The sequence below is a fragment of the Netta rufina genome (assembly GCF_964035555.1).
Source record: "Netta rufina genome assembly, chromosome: 1".
NCBI lineage: Eukaryota > Metazoa > Chordata > Aves > Anseriformes > Anatidae > Netta > Netta rufina.
In genome coordinates, this window is record NC_140123.1 from 59,468,076 (window position 1) to 59,483,773 (window position 15,698).

At 38.1% G+C, this 15,698-nt stretch overlaps 1 protein-coding gene across 1 annotated transcript in view; it reads right to left on the reverse strand.

Moving 5' to 3' along the window:
- The window catches only part of EFNB2 (ephrin B2), a 44,378-nt gene that overhangs the window by 14,327 nt on the left and 14,353 nt on the right, over positions 1-15,698 (reverse strand). The window contains exon 2 of the mRNA XM_084285197.1: positions 8,074-8,357. Coding sequence (XP_084141323.1) covers positions 8,074-8,357 — 284 coding nt within the window. The remainder of the gene's footprint in view (positions 1-8,073; positions 8,358-15,698) is intronic.

The window sequence follows — 15,698 nt, forward strand, 5'->3', positions numbered from 1 at the left end:
AGTGACAGTTCAGAATATAACACTGTAGATGAGAAAATGTGCCAGTCTGTTGGTTATAACAGTTTAGATGGACATGACATTATTTGCTTTGACCACAGAGAGTCCAGGAGTAACCCCAATAAACTGCCACAGTCACAGTTTGCCCTATAGATGAACCTCATTCCTTTCAGGGGAGATGCTCTGTACTATAACAATCTAGAGCAATTTTCCACATGTTTGCCTCAATAAAAGAATACCTTCATCTCCTGCTTTTACATCAAGCACAACAAAAGTGTGCTTTATTGCAAAACACAAAAGCTATTTACATCATTTAACTATCCTTCAGCGACACAGAGTTTGGCACCTTAGTTCTAAGATCAGTTATGATGCTATTGGATGACTATGCACTTGCCAAAGATAATCAGAAGTTAAGCACTGTTTTGATTTCTGCATGCTTATGTTTGTGTTTAGAACTTTAAAATGCCCACAGAGTAAAAACTTAATGAGGAAACACTGCTAAAAGAAAGCAATCTGAATTTCCAAGGTGTTACAGGACCTTTAGTCCTACTAGTTGACATAAGAAATTAAGGGATTCAGCTTCTTTGGAAGTTATCACATAAGCCTATCTTGGTTCATCTGAAGAAACTCAAATGGGATGCGTATGTTAATCCTCCAGCATTTAGAATGTTGAAAAGTCGTAACTAGACGGGAGAATGGATACTTTTACTTCTAATAATGGTGTTCATAGAGATTTTAATATTTCAGAACTATCGTAATAGGATAACATTATAAAGCAGGGATATTTGTTTGACAACACAAATTATTTAATAGTATCATGATTCTGCTATGAAACCTGCTATGGCAGACTCTGGAACGCAGGTGGAATCAGAATTGCAGCACAGGCTGAGGCAACTGCCTGGAAAGCATCTTTGCAGAAAAGGCTGTGGGGGTCCTGGTGGACCCCAAGTTGACCACAAGCCAGCGATGGGTTGAGGGAGGTGATCCCTCTCCACCACTCAGCACTGGTGAGACACATCTGGAGAGCTGTGTCCAGGTCTGGGCTCCCCACTGTGAAAGAGATTGGACATACCAGAGCAAACCCAGCAAATGCCCATGAAGATGATGAAGTCTCCATAGTTGGAGAAACTCAAAACCTGGCTGGACATGGTCCTGGACAGTTAACCCGCTGTAGCCGATCCTGTTTGAGCATGGGACTAGGCCAGCTCCAGAGGTGCAATCCAAACGGCTGAGTAACCTTCCTGTGATTCTGTGAACAGCTACACTATTGTGGTCTAATACATTTATGTGCTAATGTGTAATACTCGAAGAACAATTCCTTCTCAGCTTCCCTGGCAGGGTTTGGATTCAGAGTTGTTTCTCTCACAGAAGCTCTCTGAGCATATGAGAAAAAGTCTGCTGTTGCAGTTTAGTTATTTTTGCTGTCTTCATCTACAGAATAAAAAATCAACAAATCATGCTAACAAAGGCCTGAACATGCTTTTTAAAACCAGCCTTATCAGCTTAGTAGGAACTCTTCTCTGAGAACTACTATAACTACCTTAAGCCTAATCCTGCTTTTACTCACAAAAATATTTCTGTGATTTCCTTGGAACTGCAAAAAAGCAACTGGATATTGCCATTAGGGCTTAGTCTTATAGTTAGATTTATCAGAAAAAAATTGTGAAATATTCTTCCTCCAAAGTTTCCAGGATTGACTAAAATCAGGAAATAACGTATAAACTGACATTTAACCCTGTTTTCCAGACATTTCAATCCTGTGCTTTAGCTAACTAATGCAGTTCTTAGACAAAAGTACATTTCCCACCAATTCAACTATGTAAAGACTTTAATGTGAAAAACAACTTCAAATATTCAAAAACAGTTTCATTAAAGCTTTTATAAATGCTTATACAGTTCTTGGTCTTTTATTTCAGGAATTAAAATGCTATAGTATATAGCAGATATAAGCAACTGCATAAAATAAAGACCAGTCATCACACTTTGACAGGTATATGCTCATCATCAAACTTATGTACAAAATGAAAGTTAAATGTGTTTCAACATGCTGGTGTCATTCTAAGTTTTAGTTCAGACTACTTTCCTCATATAGTGTAATGCATCTCCCCAGTATAAACCTCCTCTATTTAAAGTTACTCATAACCCATGTATAATGCATAAAAAGTACTTGCTCAACCCAACCCTCTTCTGCACGTAGTCCTATTAAAAATGTGTATATGTAAATGCAGGAATATATACAACTTGCAGAAGATCAAGACAAACTGTTTTTTGCAAAGTACTTGATATGTGTAATACATATATATATAAAAAGACTTTTAAGTGAGAATACTGTATTCTCCTTTGTGAATGTAATGTATTTTCAGTATGTATAAATTAAGAACTAATAAAAATAACAAAGTGAGAGAAGTGACTAAAAATATTAAACAGTCTCCTATGAAATTTTAAATCCTGTTTAATTCCTGAGCATTTCCTAAATAATTCTAAGTGAACAATTTGACTTCATTTTCACCTGATTCCATATCTATTTGGAATATGTGGGGAGTGTGAGGGAGGGTAAATGTGTTTTTTTCACAAGATGCCATCAATTAACAATCTGAGCATTCCTATCTTTCATTTCCTTCCCTTAGGAATTGAGAAATAATAACAGATTTCCTGCTGAACTATCTCTGTCTGCTTTAAAGGAGATAAACGGTCAGTATTGCCTAGGTAATGGCACTGAATATGAACAAAGTCCATCAATCTAAAGTAGCCTTACAAGACCTGTGTGGTCTGGGACAAAACCCCAAAGGACGATGACTCCATTAATCCTGTAGGTCTTAGACTCTGTTAGAAATCTGAAGCTGCACAGACACTGATTTTTTTTTCTCCAATAATATTATTTGTATGAGCAGTATTTATATTTAATTCAACAAGAGCTAAGTGGTATTGCTGATATATCCCTTAAAAGACTCTCAGCAATGTCAAAGATTGACCTCTGGGTATCATTTTACACTAAGAAGAAATCGTTTAATTTTCTGAAGGAGGAGGAGGAGAAAGGAAAGAAAAAAATAGGATCTTTGTGCAAGAGGAATCAGGGTGGCTATTATCACATAGGCTTTCATTAACACCACCAAAAATAAATAACACTAGATTGCTGAGCTGTGCAGTCTTTATTAAAAAGCATCAATAATATCTATGTTGCAAAGAAATGGCACTGAAATTTTGATACAGTTTTCTCCTGGTTTTGGCTAGTTCAGAATTAACCACAAAACAAAGAAAAATCTAGTTTTCTTTTGGGTGCGCTTGCTAGGTGTTTGCAGGGTACTGCAGACTGAATCCTGTGTCAAAGATGTGTCAGAATGTCCAGCCAGGCAGATTAGCTAGTGTTTGGTCAGAATACTAAAATAGCATTTTAATGTAAATCTATTTGGCCAAGCAAATAAATTTATTCTTCCCAATTGGGCCGTATTTCAGGGCACAATCTATATTGTCCTTTAATGTGTTCTTCCTCAGACAGTTATTGCCCTTTAATTGTAGCAGGATGACAAAGTGAAAACATAAAAGCCTTGGGATTTTTTTTTTAAACCCAGCTAATGCTAAAGTTTCAGAACAACTGTTTCCATTTTAAAAGCCACCAGACTATTACTAGCATTTATCTAAAATACAGCACTGCTAGCCAGTATAACCCTTTAAATCAGACAGAGATTAAATACATACATTTTTTAATTTAAGCCAGAGGCCAATTATGTATGTGGGTCACTTGAAAAAAGTTGACAAAAAACGTTTAAGGAAAGCTGCATATTGCATTTTGCCAATGTCAAAGCCAATGAGCATCATTAGGCAAGCTTGCTCAGCTAATGAGGTCACAGGCAGAGAAAGCACTTTAGAGGAACCTTTTCCAGGACCATTCTGCAGCCCCTCCCCAAGTCCGAAGTATTTTTCACTTAAAAAAAAAAAAAAAGGCAAAAAAACACACACCCACAAAACAAAACAAGAACCATATAAATATTATTTACACATTTCAAGCAGGTAAAATTTCATCGTAGGTGATGTATTCTTTTACACTGATAATGTCTGTGTATAAGCCTCTTTTTTATGCAAAAGAAGAGATGAAGCGAGCAGAGTATGGATTTACTTAGCCAAACTATCTCAGGAGTGTGATGGTGGTTTGAAAACTAGCAGCACTGCTCCCTTCCCTCTGGCAAGGTAGCTTCCTACTGGCTTCCCTTAGGCACTCCTTCAGTGCAAACTCAATGTACTCCAGCACTCTCTATGCCCTGTGACTAAAGGCCAAGTTTGCTGGGAAGGGTTCAGGACAACTCCCATTCACCAAAAGTAAACATTTTTAGCATAGTATATATGCCTATACTATACTACCACGTCTCCCTCCTGTACAAGAAATGCTGCATCTGAGAGAAATACTGAAGCTACAGAAGCTACAAGATACATGATAACCCAAGCACTTGCAGATCTTTCTCTTACAGTCAAGGAGATTCCCATTCATTCTAAGCCATCCACAACAGCAGAAAATTATACTTCATTCCCAAAGCACGCAAAGACATAAAAGGACTTTTTGATGCAAACATTAGAGTTGCAAATTTACACACCCTTCTTCTCCTTAACTTTGCCCTTCACACAGGTATTTATGTTGTTGGGCATGATGTATCTTCATGCATTTGATTAAGGATTTCCTTAGAGACTTATGATATGTTAGCTAAATGGTTGCATATTTTAGGATAATTTAACCTTAATATGTCTGTGATCTCAAGTACATTTGACCTTCCCCAGTTCTGCTGAAAAGAAATCAGGTAGCTATAGGAAATGAATCTATTAGTTTTCGATGAACCAAAAATTGATGATGGCCAAGAACAGAAAAGCAAGGACATTGTTACATCATTTATTCACTTTTATGACACCATTCAGTATCATCTTTCCAAGTACTGCCCTTCACAGAATTGAATCCTGATACTTGTACATTGAGGAATATCTTGTGCTGCTGTTGTTCCAAAAAATGGATTAGATTTAGATTATTGTTGGATTATAGTACCATTAAATATGAAAGTGGGTATATCAGAAACTCCTCAACATTTCTACTTTAAAAAAAAAAAGTGAATTAAGGAATGGGAAAAATTATGTTTTTATCTGCTTATAGCCAGGGAAGGAGTGAATAGAAAAGATCTGCTGTATCTATCATGAATACATCTGAATGATATAAAAATTATGGCTTGAAGAATTCATGTACAATCACATTTCCTAAGGGTACACAGGGCTCAGGAAGCTTCTTCATCCTGTGTTATAACTCTTCAACTAACTCTATTACTCAAAGGCTCCTAAAATGACTAACCCCCAAATCTAAATAAAGATTTTACTGTTTAATACAGCTCCACAAACCACATATTATTACCTTAGAAAAACATATGATGTTTTCAAATAATGGCAAGACAATAAGGGTACATGACGATACAGAAAACATGTTAAGGGCTGACAGCAACCTGTCTGAATAAGCAGCACGAGCTTAGTCTGTAGATCCAGCCACAGACAGCACTGCAGAAACGCTGGGCTCAGTGAACTCTTGTCTCAGGTTGTTTGATGCCCCTCACTCGAGGGAATATATCGCAAATTTAAAATATCTCAAATTTAAAAGCTGACATATAAAGTACGTGGGTACATTCACTTCAAAGCACACACACACGACTCAAAAAACACCACCACCACCAAAAAAAAACACACACATTTCCCAAGCAAACTGAAAGGAAAGAAAGAAAAAAGGAGCAATGTTTGCGTGTCTGAGACAGTGGGAGAGAGACCCAGTATACTCGTTCAGGCCTCAGCACACCTGTTAAATTACAGGCCTAGGAACAGGGATTTATGCAAATGACTTATGGTCCAATTTGCGTACATGATTAAGATGTATTGTATTACATTCAGAAATGACAGTAAACATCCTGACTACCAGAACTTGTGTCTGACAAGGCTGCATGACGTCTTATGCTTTTGAACGCAAACTGTTAAAATGCTATCTAGCTCCAGTGTCTCTGTAAAATGGTGTCCTAGCTGAGCCTTGGCCTAGTTTCCTGCCCCTCTTGGTGTTTCTGAGGCCAGCATCACTGACTGCATTGTCTTCTTCATGAATGACACAAAAACGAGCGTTTTAGCTTCAGGATGGCCGGGTTATCAGGGTGGTTTTTTTGTCCAGCCTATTAAAATATATAAGCTGCTGCAGCTGGGTTAATACGCTAGCAATACAGTGATAAATCAGCCATTTGTTCATGCAAGAACGAGCATGGAAAGTAATATCCGTGCACTCCAGTATTACTGCAAGGCCAGTGTCATTTTTGAGGCATTAGGCTGAAGGCTGAGCAAGTTCTATCAATGAAACTACCCTGTAATCTTCCAGGAAATGCAACATCTGTTATGTCTTATTGTTGTAATGAAATAATTATACAAAACTAATGAAAATGAGCTGGACTTAAAAATTCTCCAGGTAAATCCATGACGTGGATACGACAGAACTGACAGCGTATCAGTAAGCTCCATTTGTGCCCATGTTTTTCAAGTAATAGTAACAATGCCATTTGCTCCATTATAGCTGCTCTGCTGTTGATTTTTTTTTTTTTAAGCAGCACTAAATAATGAATGTCATTAAAGCCAACTATTTGAGCATGGTTGTTTTTATGTTCTACATCCTCCTTGTTGTTACAGACAACTATCTCTCAGCATCTAACCTTGCAGCTTTCACCCCAGTAAATCTCACCGTATTTCAGTGGGAACTCTGACAAAGTTAAATGTTCTGTGAGTGGGATCAGGTTTTTATATACTCACTGACTGAAGTGAGAAAGTACTTGTACTAAGTGATGTTTTTGTCAGACTTTAAAAACAATAAATAGTGTTTTATGTCTTCTCAGACTGTTATTTAGAAAAATATGTCATTTCTGTATATATTTATTACTGCTAATTCTTACTTAATTTCTGTGATATACAATCTGTTTTATACATAACGATACAGTGTGTACCATTATGGTTATAACTGGGTAGCGATCATTAATTCATATTAAATGTAATTTCTGTTCCCATTTTAAAAGTACTTGCTTAGAGAACATGTAAAATTAGCAATATTTTAAACTAAGAAATTAAGAAATATTTACTGTGGCAGACATTACATAGTTACCAGGCCCTTTGAACACTGTAATTTCAAGGAGATGGGAGAAATAAGACACACCAGTATGTAACTTCATTGTAACTGCAGATAAACCAATGCATAGACTTTGTCTAGCTCCTACTAAAAGGCGATCATTGCTCAAGACTTCAGAAATCCCCATGGGGCTAAATGAGATCTGCAGGCCACAGTATTAAAATGACAAAACCTAAACTAATGCAAATTGTTGTTGCACTGCTGAAATCTCAGCTTATGCTAACCCCTGATGTACAACATTAACTTTACAAATCATAAGTAATTTGAATCACGAAACTCAGGTTACCTCCAGATTAGCTTTCAGGTATAGATTCCTGATCAGCCTGAAGCTCACAGAGCTTAAATTGCTGGACACAGGCCCTGTGTCATGCACATCCATTCAGCAAGTCCAAGACCATGAAAAACTCAAGATCATGCTGCATCTGGGATTTGCCCAAGAACATGTTTCCTGAAAGAACCCCTGGATCACTTGGAACAAAGGCCAACCAACAGGTTACCTCAGCTGGACCACTCTAGCCCTACTCCTGGCGTTAAGGGTACCCATGGGCAAGGCCAACAGCATGGTGCATTAGCAGAGCTGCAAGCAGGAAACACACCATGCTTTAGCTGTGCACAGCCTTTCAATATGAATATAGAACAAAAAATCGTGCACAAAAGGAGAAGCTCCGTGCAGGCACAGTAGTACAATCTATTTTGGTGTACATGAATCAAGGAAAAAAAGATACAAAGGCCCTACAGAAATCAGCAATAATGTCAAAAATGTGCTGTTGAGAAAATATTGTTGGAGGAAAAAGAAATACAAACCCATTCAGAGTCTTCTTGGTTTGCTTTTCATGTATGACACAAAATACAAAGAAACAAACAACTATATTTAAAAGAATGAACAACTGTTATTTTGCACTTACATATGACGTAATAATCTTTGTTCTTCTGAAATTCCAGGCCCCAGAGATTAGGGCTGAACTCTTGAAACTTGATGGTAAACTTAACATCTTGATCTGGCTTGGCACAGTTGAGTAGAGGTGTATTGTCCTTTCTAATAGCACAGCTATCTGCTTGGTCTTTATCAACCATGTAGACCTTATAATATTCATACTGGCCAACAGTTTTAGAGTCCACCTTTGGGCATATAATATCCAGTTTGTCTCCTATCTGTGGATATAGTACCAATCCTTGTCCAGGAAGGAATCTAAAAAGAAAGAAAAAAAAAAAAAAAAAAAAAAGGTAAATGTGAAACACTTGATAAAATCTCATTCAGAAAAGTAGCAATTGCAATGGACAGAAAGGAAAAAACACACGGTTTCCAAAACCAAAATGACAGAGTGAACAAACCAGATCTTAATAGTTTAGGCCTGACTCAATTTAATATCAACAAGATGTTTATTTAGATCTTGGAAATTACAGATGGATTGAGTTTTACAGTCTTCATCCCAGTTTTGGGAACTCTGGAACGTTTTATGTCTTTGGCAGGAACTGCGGTTTGTTCCACATTTGGCCATTCACGGGAGCCAGTGCAACGTATGAGGGGCTACAATACTGTTTTTACATGTTGGTAACATTTCTACTATTCTTGCACATATTTTGCTAATTTTGGACATGGGAGAATGACAAGAATGATTGTTCATTTGGAGCACAAATGTGGGAAAGGAAACAACTTAGACTTTCAGACTTAACAACATATTGCGACGTTGATTAATGTTACTAGTATAGCACAAAGGAACATCAGTCACTCGTCAGGATGATGCTTACAGACCTAGGATCAACTGGAGATCTACTCAACCCAAGGATGCACATGCTTCTGATAAAACACTCTTCCAAGACACGATGATTACCACACCACAGTGATTTCTTTGTAAACTCCAATATTACATCGTTATTTTATCTCCCCCCCCCCCCCCCCCCCCCCCCCCCCGGTGCTACAAATGAAACACAGGTGTGCTTTTGTCTTTGTATAGATAGAGATAGATGGAGACTTCTTAGACTGGCAGTGAGCTTTAGTGTTTGGGGTCAGACTTGATCTTATTGTATCATTCCCGTTGGTATTAATTACCAGTCAAACATCAGCACTTCTTCATGAAAGGAAAATATAAATAATTACTTAGAGCATTGATTTATCCACAAAATGAGGAGCCTTATTCTTACAAGGACAAAAGCTACAGCAGGTTTGTTTGTTTGTTTCCATTCTCCTTAAGATATATTTGTTTCATTTAAAGCTAAGAGTGCAGTTTTAGAACTACAGCCAACGATACAATGTCGTCTAATGCACCGACCTAAAAGCCCGACTTTCTTTCCTCTTTCTCCTGCCTGCCAGCCTTTTCGAAAGAGCTTCTTTAATGGAGAATCGGCCTGAAAAACTGACTGAAACAATTGCTGCCTAATGAACACCCTTCTGCAAGCGCTAGTGCTAAACAGCACATGTAGTAAATCTAGCTTATTCACAGGCAGCCTTCCTGGAAGCTTATTAGAATATTAAGGCCCAGGAACAAAGCTGTAGGCGTAGATCACCCCCAGCCTTTTCCTTTGCGAAAGGAGCCCACCAGCCAGGAGCAGAACTGGATGAGAACTTAAGGAATGGGGAAAAAAAAGGAAGATGTGATGCCCCAAATTTTGAATCCATCATTTGCAACTGCTCCTGCACAATGCAAGTTTATGATCTGTGCTAATTGAGTGGGATTATTTTCACTCACAAAGCCTGTGTAAGAATTATATTTGTTGTGAAGCAGCACGTAGCAGGACAAAGACATGTAATTACAGATTTAGGGAAAAAGAACAATGAAATGTTGTGGCAAGAAAAGCGACTGTTGATGCATAAATCACTGCGCTCCTTTGTGTCACGCAGTGTAATTTCTAGACTATAGAAACTAGGCTTGGCCACGGCTGTGCAAATAGAGGTGCACTGGAGACGGGGCGAAGCTGCGCCTCCTCCTCCAGTTCTCAGACACACCATAGGAATGCAGTGACTACCGCGTCCATGAAGCCAGAACGGTAATCCAAGTGCAAAGGTGGAAATACATACTCCTTGGAGCTGCCAGCCTCGTGAGAAGCTACCTAGGGAGTGGCCAACCCTGCAAGAGTGCATAGGAAATGCGGAAAGAAATACCGCAGCCGGCATATGTTTCCAAGAGAACAGCACGGATCCTGACTCAGCCCCTCCTCTGGGAAAAATTCTGACCAGACAAACGCAAAGGCAAAGTGACAGCATCTCTGGGCCAACCCAGGTCACTTGCAACTAACTGTATCGTCTTGTCTGGCCACAGCCCCAGCCTGCATTGCTTCTGTGCAGCAGCGTTGTATCAGGAGATGAACGTTACTCGTGTCCCAGGACAAAGGCCATGATCCTGCTGCTGCAGCTCTTCTTCACATCATGGGAATGTGTAAGAAGACACAGGACTTCCCTCAGGAGAGGATCTTTGTTTTCAAATTTAGATCATTTAGATCAATTTAAGTGTGCATGCTTCAAAAAATCAAAATTCATAATGTTAGAAACATGCACCTGTTATTATCAATTGTACAACCCTAAAGCTAGCCTGAAAAAACAAAAACACTGAATCTAACTTTGGATTTCATGTATACATGTGTGTAATTAAGTAGGAGTGGTATATGTTTCTCCATGCAAATTCTGAGTACAAACAAGACAGGTTCAGGGACAGCCGGCTGTTTCTCGGAAACAGTGACCAGACAGAAAGCATATTTGTGTGCCTTGATTAAGCAGCCAGGAATTGCCCCATAAAAAGCAAAGGACAGAACCACCCCCAACAGACAGCTAAAGCACATTTTACAAGAGCTTTAACCCAGGCACTCGTTAGGCTTTATGGCAGGGGAATACTCTTGCTCTGTGTCTGCAGTCTGTACAGTTTGAGCATTAAACTCGGTAAATCTGCTTCCACTTCAGTTTCTGAACTTTTAGGATCTAATGCTGATGGGATTAGGAAAGAAAAAAGGATGAAAGGATTAATCTGAGAACTAGATTGTATTGATTTCTTTTTTCTGTGACCTTTGCAAGAAAGATATTTTTGCAGTTTACTTTCCTTATTTTCTTACAACTATAAAGCATAAATATGGATGGAGAGAATACAAAAGTTTCAGTTCCACTCATGCATTTCAGTTCAACCACAATAACTTAGTGACCCAGAACTAGGCAGGATCTTTATTCTCCCATTTGTGTAATATTTCTGCTACTGCATTTTCACAGAGACTTTAAATAAATCACTTGCTGGGCAATAAGTACTTTCTGAAACTATTTAATGTCAATGAAGGGGATTAAGACTATTGTTTTATGACCTTATTTCTGCAAACTTTAGATCTAAAAAAAAAAACACTTGGTAGAGGCTAACAAAAATTTCAGCACGGCTGAATGTATCTTGAATCTTTATTTCTGCAAGTGCTTATGTAGTTTTAAGCATTTTGGGATAGCAGCAAAACTTATGAAACGTTTGTAAGATTGCATCTGTAAAAAAGAAGCCAATAACCTGGTTTTAAGCCTGAAGGGAATGTGCCTTTAATTAATTGAAAACTTTTTTTTCCCCCCAAACAGAAATACAATAAGGATAGATCAAGAGGTTTCAAGAGTCCTATGCATGATATTGAGGGAGGCTGTGTTACATCAATGGTTGTTTAGGATACTAACCTGGCTCTTTGAGAAGTCGGGGCAGTGACAGGACTGGAGCCATTGCTTTACATAAAAAAGCTGACTTCCTAATTTTATGCTTTTCAGATATAAATGTTCTTTACTGGGAAACTTACGTAACAATATAGGTCCCTGTAACCGAACAGAAACATAGGAGAAAAGCTTAGCCAGTTTCCTGACTCATTTCTTCCAGAACTCCGATAAAGCGAGACAAGGGCATTTGAAGAATTTTACCCATAATTAATAATCACAGTGTTTTCTGTGAGAAAGCACAGAAAGGTACATGAAGTGTAGTACAAGCTGTACGATGAAATGAAACCACTTTAGGATACAGAGGGCATTTTTGCTGGCAGCCCCAAATTGGTGTGTTGTGGGTGACATTTGACATCTGTGCAAAGCCCATGGATGTGAATCCCTCCCACAAGTCTAACTAGCCATGCAGCTTAGAGCAAGTAACAGCAACATGCAGAGTTCCCAAAGTTTTTTATTTTTTAAAACAGTTTTAAATTAGATCAAAAATTCACGTCACAGGAATAGAAAAAAAAAAATCTCTTCCCCACTCCCACCAATGTTACAGTAATTTTCAGTACTGCACTTATTCTGAGGTCCCACAGTTCCATGTTTTAATGTACACTAACTTGTCAAAGTCCTAGAAAATTTAAATTTGATTTTGCCATTAATACCTATCTATTTACAATTCCAAAGTAATTTCTTAAGAATATAACTTTTGTTTTACAGAAACTTAGCACATTCACACATACTAAATTATAAAGGAGTTTTCGTTAATGATGACCACTCAAACTTACCTAACTGCACAATATTAAATTAAAAAAAAAATAAAAATAAAAAATCAAAGCTTTATATACCAGCAGATTTTTTCATTAAGAGTATTCTACTATTCCTAATATTCTACTATTCCACACAGCCATTTCTTAAACTGTACAAATATCAACAGAAAAAAGTCTTAGGGAAATAAATTCTTGAAAAGATTTTATTAATCAACACTGATGTAAAAAACGTGTTGTCACACTCCTACCAACTTGCAAAACTCACTCACTCTCTCTATATATGCACACAAACACTAACCTTTTAACTATACCCTAGTAATTATAAAATAAATGCAATTTTAGAGCATGTCACTACTTGTTGAGAATCTTATATATTTAACTGGGGAAACAGTGCCAAATTTCTGTGCTTTAATACCTTACCTGAACTAATTGGTGTAGGCACTTAGTTTTAAATTAATGTAACAAAAATAACCCTAAAAATGCGAACAATCAAGATGTTTCTTAAAATACAGCCTGAAACCTTCTGTTGGGGAATCCTACCCACTTAACTTCATGAAGTTTAACTACCAGCATGACTATAAAGTTATTCATTGAAAAAGTTTTATTAAGGAACTGTCATGAATACTAATAACACAGTACGTTAGCCCGTTACTTGCACAAATGCAAACAGAATACAGAACAGCATGCCACACACAACTCCTTCTTGTTTAAAAAGAATGGTTATTAAATAGTATATGTATTCATCAACTGGCTTTTTAGGAAAAGAAACAATATTTTGAGTATTATTTTGTCCTTGGTAGAAATATTTAAGCAAGGCAAAAGTCCTAAATACCTTGATGCAAAGCTCATAAAAGTTACAGGCAAAGGTCCTACTGATTTCACTGAAGTAGCAGGGGCCTAATCATAGCCTGCTGAATGAGATGAAAATCAGTTTACTGACTCCCAAAGACTTTGAACTGAAAAAAAAATAATAATCCAGAAACATAGACTAAAACTCTCTATAAAAAGAGTCCTTTGCTCCTTACAGAGCTTTTACATTAGTTTCTGTCATATTCAATATCACACACAAAGATATGCCATGTGGATATGAGGTATACACATAGCTCTAAACCCCAAATGCTTTTTTCCAAAAGCAGTGATTGTATAGGACTGATCTCACGCCAGTTTAAATGGATTAAGTGAACAGGAATTCAATGAAAACAGGATCAGTAACTGCTATGGAACAGACAGAAAAACAAGCTTCATCAAAAAAGATTAATGTGGAGTCCCTGTCTCAAAATGAGTAAGGAATTTGGTTAAAAAGAAAGGCAGTACTCTTACATGAGCTTTCTGCAAGAAAAATTACCATAGTTTTGACACAGCAAGATGACAGAACTGGCATTATGCACAGACTACCAAATGAAACTTTGAAAACAACAGAGGCTCAGCATTTAATGTTATTAACATTCTTTTAAGCGAGTTTTGGAAGCTACTTTTCTTTGCCAGCATGGTATTATTAAATTATTTTAATACTATAACAAGGTTTTACAAAATATGTTAAACAGGTATCTTTTTGAATTTCAATAAAATTTAAGAAGTTTAATCTGCTAACCTTTATTTATATGTAACATTTTTCCAGGCAGTTAATGAAATTATTCATGTAAGCAATGGGTACTTGCTTTTATAGGAATTGCAGAATGGAAACTAAATGGAATTCAAAGAAATACATAAGCAAATATATTCTCATTCACATCCTTCAGGATCTTTAATGGTAAGCACCACATTATACAAACACAGATCATTAAATGCCATAACAGAGGTTTCTAAAGCTACAGCCCTCGTGTTTCTCACTTCCATGGGAAGAGAAGAACATCCTCATTGGAGGGCTTGGGCTCTCCTATAATAAAACCTGCAGAAGGCCCATAAATGCATCGAAACAGTCCCCTGAAACCATAACCCATCTCCACCCTTGGTTTTGTGGTACCTCCTTGTCCTCCCCCTCTTTCTTACCTTCCCAGAAAGTCATCATCTTTTGGACTGCTGGAGGGAAAAAGCTCACAATGCACTCAAAATGGCAATGGTCAAGGGTTTATTTTGTTTTTTATCACTACGCTGGCCACAAATAGGGCAAAAAGTGCCACCATTTTATATGTCTCAAGTAGCCATGCAAATGAACCCCATTCTTGGTACCTCTTCCTGAGCCTATCCTTACCGAAATCAGTTGCGAAACTTCCTGAAGGCACAGAGCATGCAGTGTGTGGAGGGACACCCTCAGACACCAGGGCTCTTCAAACACATCAAGAAGTGCCCTGTCCAGCCTCCTAGAAAGATGTGTCATAAGTTTCCTTCACCAAACAACTCTTATGACTAGTGCTGTTGCAGAGATATGTACACTCACTTCTTTCCATTCCGTTGAAGATGGCTGCAAGCCTCAAGCAGCCCTGCATTGAGAGAGCCCCAAACATGTAGCTGTGGCATGATGTTTGGTGAGAACCGTACCCCTTTAACCCTTTGTGTATATGGAAGGAGGTCACCTGGAATCAGATACATTTTGTTGGAGACACTCTCTTCAAAATAAAATCTGGTCCCTTAAAAACTGTCACGAGATTCCAGACCTCGTTCCAGGGAAAATGTGGGTAAGTCAAAGGAGATGTAGCATACCCCTGAGGGGCCACCCCAATTCTGGGCTTGGGCAGAGGCAGCTGACTGCATAGCTCCTGCCCTCAGGGTGACCAGAGGCATGGGACCCTGCTCCCACCTTACCCCACTGAACAGCAGCAGCGCCGGCCTTTGGGCTGCTGGACCACAGCTGCCATGGGGGCTTTGCTGTATGACAGAGTGGCTGTTTCAACTGGGTGCCATTCCTCCTTCCCAGAGATGCGTTCATTTTGCTGGAAAGCTGCCCTTCCCTCACTGCTTGGCTCTTGTTCACAAAATAAAGCAGAGAAAAAAAAAAAAAAAAAAAAAGAGAGAAAAACACAACCTACCACCCAGTTATATAACTAAAATCTTCAGACTAAGTTGTGCTTTACCCCTCAGCCCTCAACATGAATCCAGGGTGTGAAATGAATGTGCAGTTTTCCTCCCGTAAAAGGAAAGCACATTTTCTTCTGCCTTAAAAATTCCCCTGAGAGCA